At 43.2% G+C, this 15,217-nt stretch overlaps 1 protein-coding gene across 2 annotated transcripts in view; it reads left to right on the plus strand.

Moving 5' to 3' along the window:
• LOC138676973 (stimulated by retinoic acid gene 6 protein-like) overlaps positions 1-15,217 on the plus strand; it is a 633,869-nt gene that overhangs the window by 563,501 nt on the left and 55,151 nt on the right. For both annotated transcript variants that reach the window (XM_069766703.1, XM_069766713.1), the window contains 4 exons: positions 8,645-8,726; positions 11,022-11,070; positions 11,161-11,278; positions 11,975-12,094. In XM_069766703.1, coding sequence (XP_069622804.1) covers positions 8,645-8,726; positions 11,022-11,070; positions 11,161-11,278; positions 11,975-12,094 — 369 coding nt within the window. The remainder of the gene's footprint in view (positions 1-8,644; positions 8,727-11,021; positions 11,071-11,160; positions 11,279-11,974; positions 12,095-15,217) is intronic.

Consider the following 15,217-nt stretch of genomic DNA (forward strand, 5'->3'; position numbering starts at 1 on the left):
GGAAGGGAGTTATTTTCACAAAGGGCAGTCTCTCCTACTGGCCTGAGGTTTTGGAGCTTTAGATCCCCTGGACAGAGACCATCCAGGTGTTCCTCACAACAGCAGCAACATTGTAAGCCCTTCTTATGGCTGATTTCAGGCTGCTGCTTTGCGAGCCCACTCTCATCAACCTTCTTAGGCTTCACACGGGTAGCTGCTTTAACAGGTAGAGGAACAGGAGGGACACAGACGGTCATGGCTTGACGTGGGAGTTTCTTCACGGGTTTCGTCCATCTGGAGCGCCTCTCGGATCTAGATGGGGAAGACTTCACAGGAGCAACAGGATGAGGTATGTCAAAGACTCTACGGAATGCCACCAGGAAGGCCCCTAGGTTCATGACGATAGGATCCCCTGCTTCCCAGAGGGGAGTTATCTATATTAGAGCATCTTCGGCCAGGTAGGACATGATGTAACCCACCTTGACCCTGTCAGAGGGGAAACAAGGATGTAGCACAAGCACTGCTTCAGGAACCCCTGGCATTCTTCAGGATTCCCATAGAACATAGGTGGGTCAGCTGGGACGTGCTCCTCCTTATAGGCCTGAAGTTGCTTGAATAGAGCGTTAGAGACTATAATAGGGTCAGAAGTCTCTTAAATCTGAACCACCCTTGGTGGAACAAATTTTCCAGGTTGCTCATACGAGCAAGAAAAAAGTTCATGATGCTCTGCGAGCGGAAGGACATGGGACTCAGCGGGGACCATGGCCTGTGCAAACTGTCACGCTCATGCCCTGACTGGTGGGCGTGAGCTCGGGGGGTTTGTGGCCCCACTGTGCCACAAACCAGACTACCCTGGAAGGGGCGTGACTATGACAGCTGCCTGGGTTTTCACTGGAGCCTCTGATGGTGAGGTCAGGCTTGTGCAGCAGGCAGCTGCCAGGTGCTACTCCAGGGTGGTGTCTGGCTGTGGCTGCTGATCCCACTTGGGACACAGGAACACCAGGATTGGTGCGGGCATCAGGCAGGACTGGCAAAAGAGCACGGCTGGAACTCAGACGAGTAGGCTGGCACGGCAGAGAACACAGGGCTGGCAGAGACACGGCAGGAAACACAGGACTGGCTAGGACGGCAGGAAACACAGGACTGGCTAGGATGGCAGGAAAAACAGGACTGGCTAGGACGGCAGGAAACACAGGACTGGCTAGGACGGCAGGAAACACAGGACTGGCTAGGACGGCAGGAAACACAGGACTGGCTAGGACGGCAGGAAACACAGGACTGGCTAGGACGGCAGGAAACACAGGACTGGCTAGGACGGCAGGAAACACAGGACTGGCTGATGTGGTATATGTAGAAACAGGTAGGGGCCTGTTCACACTGGAGGTGCAGGTACGGATATGTAGTTAGGAGGAACAGGTAGGGACCTGTTCACACTGGAGGTGCAGGTACGGATATGTAGTTAGGAGGAACAGGTAGGGACCTGTTCACACAGGAGGTGCAGATACGGAAATGTAGTAAGAAAGAAGTAAGAGGGAACAGGTTGGGATCTGTTCAGACTGGAAGAGAACTGCAAGGCTGCGAATAGGAGCGGTAGAGCAGCAAGAGATGGCACAGCAATAAAAGCTAAGCAGGGCGGAGCCATAAGGGATGTGGAGAGGAGCTGCAGCAAGAGATACTGCTGAAGCTAAGCAGAGGGGAACCGCAAGGATTGCGGAGAGGAGCTGCAGCAAGAGGTTTCTGCAGCAACGGGAGCGGAGCAGAGTAGAACGGAGCAGAACCGCAGGAGTGCGGAGCAGCGGAAAAGCCACTAAGATACAGAGTAGGCAGAGCTGCAAGAGTGCGGAGCATAAGCAGACTGAGAACACAAGGAAAGACACAGCAGGGAAGGAAGCCACAGACAAGGAGACCGAGATAAGACTAAGTACAGACAAGGCAATGGAACAAGACACAAGGACAAAGACACAGGGACAAAGACACAGGGACCAGGATATACTGCCTCCTGGAGGGCGGACAACAAGATCAAGGCAATAGCACAGAGAAAAGCCTCCAGAGAGGGAGTAACTCAGAGCAAGGCCTGGCAAACTCAGCAGCTAAACACTAACTGAGCTAACACATTGCACAGGCCCAGACCACAGGGTGGAGCTGCACTATATACTAGAGGCGTTTTGGTAATTGGTCAGGAACAGATTAGACAGATGCACCTGATTCCTATAAGAACCAGAGAGTTCAGGCACCGCCCCCCTATACACACAGCCATGAGGCATACAGAGAGCAGAGACACAGATCATGGAGCTGGCATGAAACAGAAACCACATCATGGCCTGGAGCAGTGGGTAAGAAAGTGTGAGAAATGAGAGGCCATGGCGTGATGCCAGCAGAGTTGTTATACAAGCGATCTGATGATCACAGATTCCAGTCACCTAAGGGAACAAACAAATACGCTAAAAAATGAAATATAAAAATATATAAAAGTTGAAATCACCCCCTTTTCTCACCATTAAAAATTAAGAAATAAAAAACTACACATATTTTGAATCACTGTTTTTGTAAGTCAAATCTATTTAAATATACAATAAACTAGATGGTGGCCTGATTCTAACGCATCGGGTATTCTAGAATATGTATAGTAGTATACGGCACAGCCCACGTAGTATATAGCACAGCCACGTAGTGTATAGCACAGCCCACGTAGTATATAGCACAGCCCTCGCAGTATATAACACAGCCCATGTAGTATATAACACTGCCCATGTAGTATATAACATTGCCCACGTAGTATATAACACAGCCCACGTAGTATATAACACAGCCCACGTAGTATATAGCAATGTGGGCACCATATCCCTGTTAAAAAAATAATTAAAATAAAAAATAGTTATATACTCACCTTCCATCAGCCCCCGGATCCTGGCCAGGTGTTTAGCGATGCTCCTTGCGATGCTCCGGTCCCAAGAATGCATTGCGGCAATAACACGTGATCATGTAGCGGTGTCGCGAGACCGCTACATCATCATCTCGCGAGATCGCTACGTGATCTCGAGTCATTGCCGCCATGCATTCTTGGGACCAGAGCGTCGCGAGGAGCAGGAAAGGCGGCGGAAGGTGAGAATGTAATGATTTTTTAATTTTTTAATTAGTTTTAACATTAGATCTTTTTACTATTGATGCTGCATAGGCAGCATCAATAGTAAAAAGTTGGTCACAAAGGGTTAATAGCAGCGTTAACGGACTGCTAAAACCCTATGTGGCCGCTGACTGGAGGGGAGTATGGAGGTGGCACTAACTGGAGGGGAGTAGGGAGGGGCCAATTCGCGGCCGGACTGTGCCTGGGATTTCCAGGACACACAGACAGAAGTTAGAAACAGACGGAAGTACCCCTTAGGCAATTATATATATAGATTAATCCAATTGGTAAATGGAGTGATGAGAAAAAAATCTAAACACCAGATTTGGGGGTTTAACAACACACAAAAGATGTAATAAGAGGTGATTTAAACATGGTAACCACATTATGATTGCATTTTTTTTTACAAATATCTGATTTTTTTAACCTCTTAAATAAAAAAAAAAGTATCAATCTTTGCTATCACCATAATAGGAATGACCTGGAGTATCATATTGCCAGGTTATTTTTACGGTAAAATGAACACTGTAAATTAAGAAGGAAAAAAAAAACACTTACAGAGTTCCTATTTTTTGCCATTTCGTCGCACTTGAATTTTTTTCCAGCTTTCCAGTACATCACATGATAAAATGGATGATGTAATTCATTCAAAAGTACAACTTGTCCAGCAAAAAACTTGTCCAGCTATGGAAGTTACAGGCGCGTGTAATATACCCAGTGTTTGTCAAATTATTATTATTATTATTATTATTAATTCATATAGCACCATTGATTCCATGGTGCTGTACATGAGAAGGGGTTGCATACAAATTACAGATATCACTTATAGTAAGCAAACTAACAATGACAGACTGATACAGAGGGGCAGGACCCTGCCCTTGCGGGCTTATATTCTACAGGATGGTGGGGAAGGAGACAGTCGGTTGAGGGTTGCAGGAGCTCCGGTGTTGGTGAGGCAGTATCTCCAGTAGCGATGAGGAGGCAGCGGGGTCAGTGCAGGCTGTAGGCTTTACTGAAGAGATGGGTTTTCAGGTTCCGTCTGAAGGATCCGAATGTGGTTGATAGTCGGATTGTGTTGGGGCAAAGAATTCCAGAGGATGGGGGATATTCTGGAGAAGTCTTGGAGGCGGTTGGGTGAGGAGCGAATAAGTGTGGAGGAGAGGAGGTCTTAGGAGATTACTCAACGCCTCAACTCACTTTATACAACCACACCCAACACATCAGTCCATAGTATACTGTTTATCTACGACATGACCAGTTGGGGTGGGCACCATAAAAAATGTTGAACCTAAAATTGTCAGTGTCACATACACACTCAGCATGTGAAAGGGGTTAATCTATTTTCACTCATTCAGTCTTGCATTCACCTTCCACGCAGGCTGAAAATTAATCATAAACTACACCCCAAATGCACAACATGCTGCCACCACAAAATCCCAAATAATACATGATGCTATCTGACAATCAAAAAGCCAAACACTCTCAGAAAGGCGATAGATTCTTTAGGGCCTATAAGGACCATATTCACTAAAGTTTTAAGCTTTAATATAAAAAGTATAGTGTTACAACCAAAAGGTATATGACAAAATAAGGCAAAATACAAAGTGTGAAAGTCGTAAAATAAAAAGGGGAAATAGCTCAAAATATATGAATGTTTTCAATTTATAAATGCTCATCAGTTTCCCTGAAAGTAGAACAATGGAACATGCTCAGACATGGCTAACGTCTAGCTCTGGACATCTTGCAATTTTTGTTATGTTAGTTCAATGTAGAAATGTCATGTCTATGACTGATCAGTGTGTTTATAAAGGGGCAAATATAATTTGTACTCGGTTATTCAATTTCCTATATTCACCTCTATTTGAAGGGATGGGTGATGTCCAGTTTGGATAAGCCATTTATAGATGTTTGAAGTTTCCAGATCTAGCTGTCAAGAATGACACTCTCTGAAATCCAATAGATAACCCCCCTCAGCTTTGGCTCCTGCTATCCCCATACCACAGTCTGTAATAAAAGTTCAAAGTTGTTATGGTCTTTCCTACAAATTAGCCATATGCATGTCAGACATATGTAATTCATACATTTTCTTCTACAGTCAGATTCACTTGACTTTTCTCTATTACGCTAATGTGTATGAGGGCCTTTGTTCACTTCTATGACAAAACTATCAATGAGTTTCAGTGGATTTTCAAAGCAAATCACACTTAGCAACAAGTATCTGAGATTTTCCTGGTGAGGCAATACAAAGTTTCATTTTAAACAAATTCTACAAAGGTTTGATTTTCAGCAAATTCTGGTTTCATTTGTGATTTACAGAAGCACTCACATAAAGATTTTATTTTTAATAAATCTGTGTATATGTGTATGTAATGTAGTGTAGTGTGTTGTTATACACACATACCACTGCTGTCACAGCACTGTTCCAGGATATCCCAGGGTTCCTTCCCTATCCCTAAAGGTAGGGGCCCCATAGCTATCCCTGCTCCCTGGATTACTTCTGATGGTGAAGATGCTGGGGCCTCGTGCCTTGCTGAGCTCCTAAATCTGCCCTTATCTATCCCCTCCCTGACCCAGGGAAAGTGGGGTGTAGTATAAGAATACACAAACCAGACTACCAAGGGAAGACATACAAGGATAAATGAAAATACCATTCATACAAATATGCACTCAGCAACACCTCCAACTCCATTAGGCCGGTTTCACACGTCAGTGGCTCCGGTACGTGAGGTGACAGTTTCCTCATGAACCGAAGCCACTGACACATGTAGACACATTAAAATCAATGCATCTGTGCAGATGTCATTGATTTTTTGCGGACCGTGTCTCCGTGTGCCAAACACGGAGACATGTCAGTGTTCGTGGGAGCGCACGGATTACACGGACCCATTAAAGTCAATGGGTCCGTGTAAAACACGTACCGCACACGGACGTTGTCCGTGTGCAGTCCGTGTGCCGTTCAGGAGACAGCGCTACAGTAAGCGCTGTCCCCTCCACATGGTGCTGAAGCCGCGATTCATATCTTCTCTGCAGCAGCGTTTGCTGTAAAGAAGATATGAATAATCCTTTTTTTTGGTTGTTTCTCGTGTTTAAAATAAAGGTCCATGCTCATTTACAGTAATGAATATGCGGCTCCACCCCTATGGGAGGTGGAGCCGCATATTCATGACTGTAATCGGCGGCCCCACGTGACCGCTCATACAGTAGAAGGTGCGGCCAGGACAGGAAGCAGCGCCAGCCAGCGGGGGAGCCGGGTGAGTATTTTAAGAACAGCGGGCGGGCGCAGAGGGGGTGGGAGGGGTGGGGGACATGGATATTTATTTTAACCCCTTCATGACCTTGTGATTTTTCGTTTTTCCGTGTTCGTTTTTCACTCCCCTCCTTCCCAGAGCCATAACTTTTTTATTTTTCTGTCAATATAGTCATGTGAGCGCTTATTTTTTGCGGGACGAGTTGTACTTTTGAATGACTTCGTTGGTTTTAGCATGTCGTGTACTAGAAAATGGGAAAAAAATTCCAAGTGCGGTGAAATTGCAAAAAAAGTGCAATCCCACACTTGTTTTTTGTTTGGCTTTTTTGCTAGGTTCACTAAATGCTAAGACTGACCTGCCATTATGATTCTCCAGGTCAGTATGAGTTCATAGACACCTAACATGACTAGGTTCTTTTTTATCTAAGTGGTGAAAAAAAATTCCAAACTTTGCTAAAAAAAATAAATAAAATTTGCGCCATTTTCTGATACTTGTAGCGTCTCCATTTTTCGTGATCTGGGGTCGGTTGAAGGCTTATTTTTTGCGTGCCAAGATGACGTTTTTAATGATAGCATTTTGGTGCAGATACGTTCTTTTGATCGCCCGTTATTGCATTTTAATGCAATGTCGCGGCGACCTAAAAACGTAATTCTGGCATTTCAAATTTTTTTCTCGCTACGCCGTTTAGCGATCAGGTTAATGCTTTTTTTAATTGATAGATCGGGCGATTCTGAGCGCAGCGATACCAAATATGTGTAGATTTGATTTTTTTTTATTGATTTATTTTGATTGGGGCGAAAGGGGGGTGATTTAAACTTTTATATTTTTTTTATTTTTTTCACATTTTTTTTTACTTTTTCTTTTTACTTTTGCCGTGCTTCAATAGCCTCCATGGGAGGCTAGAAGCAGGCACAACGCGATCGCCTCTGCTACATAGCAGCGATCTGCTGATCGCTGCTATGTAGCAGAAATGGAGGTGTTCTGTGAGCGCCGACCACAGGGTGGCGCTCACAGCTGCCGAGGATCAGTAACCATAGAGGTCTCTAGCACCTCTATGGTTACCATCCTGACACATCGCCGACCCCCGATCATGTGACGGGGGTCGGCGATGACGTCATTTCCGGCCGCCCGGCCGGAAGCGGTAGTTAAATGCCGCTGTCTGCGTTTGACAGCGGCATTTAACTAGTTAATAGGTGCGGGCAGATCGCGATTCTGCCCACGCCTATTACGGGCACATGTCAGCTGTTCAAAACAGCTGACATGTCCCGGCTTTGATGCGGGCTCACCGCGGAGCCCTGCATCAAAGCAGGGGATCTGACCTCGGACGTACTATCCCGTCCGAGGTCAGAAAGGGGTTAAACACGAGAAACAACAAAAAAAAAGGAATATTCATATCTTCTCTACAGCAAACGCTGCTGCAGAGAAGATATGAATCGCGGCTTCAGCACCAGATGCAGGGGACAGCACTAAACTTTAGCGCGGTCTCCTGCACGGTGCATGTGGTACCCAGTGGGCACACGGGCGGCACATGTGTGCCGCACGTGTGTCACACTGATGTGCCACAGAAACGCACGGGCACATGGACACGGATAATTCCGGTACCGATTTTTCCGGTACCGGAATTATCTGGACGTGTGAGACTGCCCTTACCAGTATGAAACTAACACTGGCAACCCCTTGATTGCCAAAGGTGAACATATATAGCAGAGGGGAGTGGCCAACACTGAACAGCTGAGACCATCAAGGCAGGAAAGCTCGAGGAGCTCTCAAATGAACAGATTGACTCCTGCACTGCTAGCAGAAACCAGCACTGTTTCATATGATGATGACATGCTTCTACTAAGTGCAGGAGACACCGCAGTCTTCTGGCACCTCTCTGTTGCAGTAAACCCATGACAGCAACCTTTTCTGTTATCCAGCGCTGTTCTGCTCCTCTTCTCAGTGAGGTCACTGCACTTCAGACTCTCGAAATCACTCTCTGCTCTAAGTGTGAGCTGGAAGTCTCTTTTACAATTAAAGCCTATGGAGCCTTGTTCTGACACTCCATAGGCTTACAACGTAAAAGCCATTTCAAGGTCACACAGAGTGCAGAGTCTTAAGAGCAGTGCCGTCACTGAGCAGAGCATCAGAATGAAGTTGGATCCTGGAGAAGGCGTCAAATAGCTGAGTATATTTACACACTACAGTACACCACATACTTGTATTCTCAGATTAGTTAAAAAAAACTTAATACAAGTTCTTCTTTAAAGAAAACTATTGGTAATGTTAGTGACCTTCATTATTTTATCTGTAGAAAACATATGAAGAGACTTTGGGTTGGAGAAAAAGGATTCCTTCCAGTAAAATTCCAAAACCCATCATCCTCTCAGTGTGTGGTAAGCTTGATTATATATCACTAGTTAAATCACTGTCTTAAAAGAAATCTGTCAGTTCCCCCAAGCCTTCTAATCTGCCTTCCTTTCCACAACCATAGTGATTAGAGCCATAATTCACGCTTTGGGTGTGATTGACTCTCTCTATGTTGCCCACAGCAGATCTTCAGTGATGGCAATAATGCATTTATAGAAATTCTTTCCTCCTTAGACAGGTACAGTGAAGTTAGGTGAACTCTCCCCCGCTTCAATGCACCTGTTCAGGGAGGGAAGCAGGCGGCTCAATGCACTATTACTATCACTGAAGGTATGCTGTGGTCAGCATGGAGAGAGTACCTTCACACTGAACGATATCGCTAGCGATCCGTGACGTTGCAGCGTCCTGGCTAGCGATATCGTTCAGTTTGACAGGCAGCAGCGATCAGGATCCTGCTGTGCCATCGTTGGTCAGAGCAGAAAGTCCAGCACTTTATTTCGTCGCTGGACCTCCCGCAGACATCGCTGAATCGGCGTGTGTGACGCCGATTCAGCGATGTCTTCACTGGTAACCAGGGTAAACATTGGGTTACTAAGCGCAGGGCTGCTTACATTCCCGGTGTCTGGTCATGTCCCTCGCCTTCAGCTTCCCGCACTGACTGAGCACCGACCGTAAAGTACAGCGGTGACGTCACCGCTGCACAGCGTGCTTTACGGCCGGCCGGCGCTCACCAGTCAGTGCGGGAAGCTGACGGCGGGAGACATGACCAGACACCGGGAATGTAAGTATGTAGTGTTTTTTTTTTTACATTTACAACGGTAACCAGGGTAATCATCGGGTTACTAAGCGTGGCCCTGCACTTAGTAACCCGATATTTACCCTGGTTACCAGTGAAGACATCGCTGGATCGGCGTCACACACGCCGATTCATCGATGTCTGCGGGAGATCCAGCGACAAAATAAAGTGCTGGACTTTCCCCAGCGACCAACAATCTCCCAGCAGGGGCCTGATCGTTGGTCGCTGTCACACATAACGATTTCGTTATCGATATCGTTGCTATGTCACAAAAAGCAACGATATCGTTAACGATATCGTTCAGTGTGATGGTACCTTTAAGGCTACCATACAACTTTGATATCTGTTGCCTGAATGCTTATTAGACCTGCAGGTATTCTTTCTAATTCTCCCGTAAATATGCACACTTGCCAAAGCGTGCATATGTTTTCAAGCTGAAGATGGAACAAAGCTGCCTGATGAGTCTTTGCTCACTTTTTTCCATTGAAAACACAGTTTCCTGGCACCTTTACCAAATGAGAGACAAGAGGGATGCCGCTCAGTGAACAGTGAATATTCTTTATTAACAGAAGTGCATGATAGAGGTTTAAAACAGGATTCACATGGTGATGGTAACATAGAAGGCGGTATCGCACCCTTATACAGTGCTGGTTGAGCTGGATCCTTCTCTTCTTCTATTGAATGCCTTCACGCTTTGACACAGCGTTTCCACGCTCCAAACAAACTAAAGATATACCACACCATGAGCGACATGTTTCCTTACTGGCAAAAATTAAGAGACCACCACATCAAAACCCTGTCACAGGCTGCCCAATCTCCAGACCTGAACCCTACTGAAAACCTCTGGAATGTAATCAAGAGGATGATGGATAGTCACAAGGAATCAAACAAAGAAGAACTGCTTACATTTTTGCGCCTGAAGCAATGTGAAAGACTTGTGGAAAGCATCCCAAGACTCATGAAAGCTGTGATTAACAATCATGGTTATTCCACAAAATATTGATTTCTGAACTCTTCCTGAGTTAATACATTAGTATTGTTGTTTCTAAATGATTATGAACTTGTTTTCTTTGTATTATTCGAGGTCTGAAAGCACTGGAGTTATTTTAAATTTTGACCATTTTTCCTTGTGAGAAAAAAAATACTAAATGTATTGCTTGGAATTTCGGAGACATGTTGTCAGAAGTTTATAGAATAAATGAACAAATTTACATTTTACTCAAAAATATACCTATAAAGAGAAAAATCAGACAAACTGAACATTTTGCAGTGGTCTCTTGATTTTTGCCAGAGCTGTATACTAAACACAAAAACATCAAACAAGACATGAACATAAATTCTGAGAATATAGGCCAACCAACCCCTCTGGCTAAGCATACAGAATAATTTAAACTCCAGCATACCTTTTTTGTGCAGATGAAATGCGAGATCACGAACTAAAACCTTTTCAGCATATTTTGAGAAAGTGTTATTCGGTGGTTTATAGTGAAATGATGTAATACATATCTTTTTCTTTCACACCTAGGCTTCCATAGCACGATACTCTGGTTGGCAAGTTGCGTATGTTTTATGGGGTATGTCAATAATTATGCTCCTGTAGAAAAAGAACTTTATTTTAACCTTAATTTGGTTTTACGCTTACTGACATTCTTTTTTTTCTGCAGGTTACTTGATAATGCACATCGTACAAAGCTTGTTTGGCCTGTTTTTTGTTTATGCATTTGTGTTTCCGATAAAGCATGGCCAAGCTTTACAAGTACTGAAAGGATTTGGAATTTCGTTGTAAGTTTGGCTTACTTACTGCTTTTGAATTTTATTATTTTATTAGTAGAATTCCATCATCTGACATGGGATTTCCTTACATTTATAAATGAAAACTTTTATATTTTTATAATTTTTATTAAAGACTACTTTCAGATGGACCCATGATCCAATTCTAATTTGGACTGTAAAATGATTGTGTTTTAATTTTAACCTGCCATAAACTACAACACTGACTAGAAGCTGCAGCCAGTCTCATTGTGTCTCTCTATTTCTCTCCAGCTTCTCCCTTCAACCTCCCGGTCTATTAACTATTATGGGATGGAAAGAAGTGGATTTTAAGTGGAAAAAACAGAGTTTTTGTGTAATAGCATATTGCAAAGATTGTTATACAACTATGTACTGTTGAGTTATGGGGGAAAAAAACTATTGTTCTTTTTAGAACATAAGTAATTTGCCATCTAATCAAACAATAGATTAGACAAGACTTTACTGATAGCTACAAATTAGGAAACTTCAAAGGTCATATCTCCCCTGCAATGTCTTCACATTACATATGGTTGCAAACTAAAACAAATACTTGCATAAAAATCCTTACAAATTCTTTATAGCTCCCAAACAATGAGAATAATCACATATTATAATATATAACATGATATATTCTAATTATATATATTTAAGTTTTAATTTCAATATTTGTCTTTCTTTTCTCTTAAGGCTCACAATTGCAGTTGCTATTTCACTGATTATATTGCAAGTTGTACTAGCCAGACAATTCTTTCTGCAGAACAAAATAGCGCTGGAGGATAAACATAAACCATTAGCGCTAAATAACAGGTAACATTTATTTTGTACGATTGATTATACATGTACTTTGAAGGGCTTGCTTGACATATAGGACAAAAAAAAAGTCTGGCTTGTTACAAGAGCAGCGCTGTACCTGGAAAAGCAAAACTTTTTTTCTGATATCTGACAGCCCTTTAGTATGTAACCATCTTCTAATTTTGTACATTTTATGTAGGAGCAAATAAGCGAAGATAAAACTCACAATCAACTTGTTTACCCTTATTGATTACGTCTTAAAGGTGCAACGATAAGAATGTAATTTAAAGGGAATTGATAAGCAGATTTTTGATATGTACTTTGAGAACAGCATGATGTAGGGGCTGAGACTCTGATTCCAGTGATGTATCACTTACTAGGCTGTGTTGTTTCAATAAAATCAGTGTTTAATCAGCAGACTATCTCTAGTTGCATGGTGCCATTTATTCAACTGGTTTGTTTAACACCGCTTTCATCACTGATTAGCAGTTTTCTGTCAATGTACACAGAAAGCTGCAAATAAGTGGTGTGGGAGGGGTCATATGGATCGCCCCCATAGGGCAGTGGGGTACTCGGTACCGGGTCCTTCGGTTCTCAAGGGGGATGTCACGGTGGCTGACCGGGCCCGTGGCCCTAGGGGACGTCCGTTGAAAAAGGGGGAAAGGTCTTTAAAGGGAAAATGTTCGTGACGCCACCTGTGGTATTCGGTCAGGGTGACTGACGCTGCTTAGGGTTCCACTGGGCAATCAGGAAGAGCTGGGTAAAGTGCCAGAATTGGCACCTCTAATGCAACGCACCATTTCTGTAAGTACTGGAAGAAAGTACACCAGAAACAATAGGTTATTGAGAGGATTTTTTAGTGGACAGTATTTTGGGTCCATTATTTAAGAGCGACCAAAAGAGCCTGAGTGGAAAAGGTCACACCCATACATTCCAGCCCAGGGTTTGCTCATCTAATAACAGACAGCTTTCTAGTTCAGCAATGTGGGGTGTTAGGAGTTGATAAAATCCACTGATTTTGGCATGACCATCTGATGTAGAAGAAGGACTTCCAACTAGAGATGAGTGAATTGATTCCAAATTATTCAAATTTGCTACAAAATTATTAGAAAAAAAATAAAATTCTGACAAATTGTTCAGTATTGCTTAGCCATATGGTGAGAATCGTGAGGGACGTCCGATGTCAGAAAGGGGTTAAAGTACTACCAGAATCTTAGGGGAATGAGGAGAGAAAAAAATAAAAGGGTAAATGTTTGTATTGGTGAATATAGTGAGACTAAATAGATTTATAATATATACTCACTCATATTAAATGGAAATGTGCAATGAAGAGACGTGAACTCTGTGTATCTGCAATTGATGCGGGTATTGTGATGACCATGGTTGCTTAATCTTCAGAGGTTTATAGTAGATGCCCCTGCTTAAATAAATGTACAACCTTTATAGGTAATGGTGGTTTTAAATAAATGTGGTCTAGTTTTCCCAGTGCACAATAAACTTACTGCTGGTGGGAGTAGCACAGGATTCCGTTAGGTTAAGGTAGTAAGATGACCATCAGATGCTGGCTGACAAGGATTACTGTGATTAGAATTGATTGCCCATATGTTGAGATGAGGAGAAATGCTCCCCTAGTATGTTGGAGCACTAATATGCCACAATTGCTATGTGCACATAAAATATGGTGTACTCACTGCGGTGCTGAGTGCGGAGGGAAACGGTTCCGGAAAGTCTGAGCCACCGCTAGGAGTACCGCTATGACAGAGCGGTGGGTTAAGGAGAGAGTGGCGGCAGAAGCCGTGCGACCGCGAGACCTCGCGTGCCCCGGCCGGATGCAGCGCTGAGGTAGCGGTCGGGAAGGGTGGGGGCGGAGCTACTGGTGACGTCACCACGCTACGGGGCTAAAGAGGACAGGTGTGCTAGTATAGCTAGTCAGCAAACCAATGCATTTCAAGGGCTCTGGCCCTCTTCATCAGGGTTAATGCTGACAGCATGTCTTCCTGCTTTTTTTTATAGTGATATGCCCTCCCCTCCTATGTGTAATTGCTGCCAGTGCTGATTCAATTAGTGAATCGTATCTTTAATTGGATGATTGTTTGTGCACCAATGCAGAAAGTTGTTGATATGTAATTAGGTATTGAGCTGTGGAACTCAATTGAATTGTCTGTTGGTTGGGAATTAAAGTGTATAAACAGGTGAATTAAGAACTGGGAAAGTGTTTAAAAGGGGAAAAAATTCTTTATTGATTATAGTAAAAAGCTTAAAAAGTATATCTGTATATACTGCATTTAAAAATGAAAAAACTAATAAAATCTTGTGTCTTAATTAGACTGACTGAACATATAACCACATCAGTATGTGTGGAGTTATAAATGTACACAAATATTAAGAATACATAAAATGTGTCATTTTATGTATGAAATATAAAATATTAGAGCTCTATAACCCTTGTTAGACACTTGCCTCTATGTATAGTCACCCATTAATAATGTTAGCCCGGGGTATTCGTCGAGCTCCATCGTTTTAGCCTGTGTTCAAGACGGATGATGTTATTATTGACGTAAAAAAAAGGCATAAAGTTCAATTTCCTGATTTAGCCCTGCCAGGCTGTCAAGGGAGAAGAACCATTTAGATTCAATTCTTGACATGGTTTTGATGTAGTGGCCACCCCTTGGGTTCTTAGGTACAGTTTGGATACCGTAAAAGGAGATCCCCTCACATGATTTATTGTGTTTCTCATAGAAGTGTCGGGATAAAGGATGACCTTTGAAACCCTTTTTGATATTGTTCAGATGTTCCTTTATGCGGACCTTTAGGGGTCTTTTCGTGCGCCCGACATAAATTTTCTCGCATGGGCAACTAAGGATATAGATGACCCCTACAGAGTCACATGTGATTGAGGACTTAATGGGATATTCATGAGTGTTATTTGCATCTGTAAAAGACGTGTATATTTTTCTGCCACATTTTGTGTGCTTGCAGCAGAAACATTTGCCACATGATTTGAACCCCATAGTTTTAGTAGTTGATGCCTTGTTTGTATTTGTGAGATTGCTTAATACTGGTTTAGTGGTGGGAGCAAGCAGAAGGCCCAAGTTTTGGGCTTTTGTATATACGAATCTTGGATTTTGCGGTAAAAGA

Source organism: Ranitomeya imitator, chromosome 1, assembly GCF_032444005.1.
Source record: "Ranitomeya imitator isolate aRanImi1 chromosome 1, aRanImi1.pri, whole genome shotgun sequence".
Classification (NCBI taxonomy): Eukaryota; Metazoa; Chordata; class Amphibia; order Anura; family Dendrobatidae; genus Ranitomeya; species Ranitomeya imitator.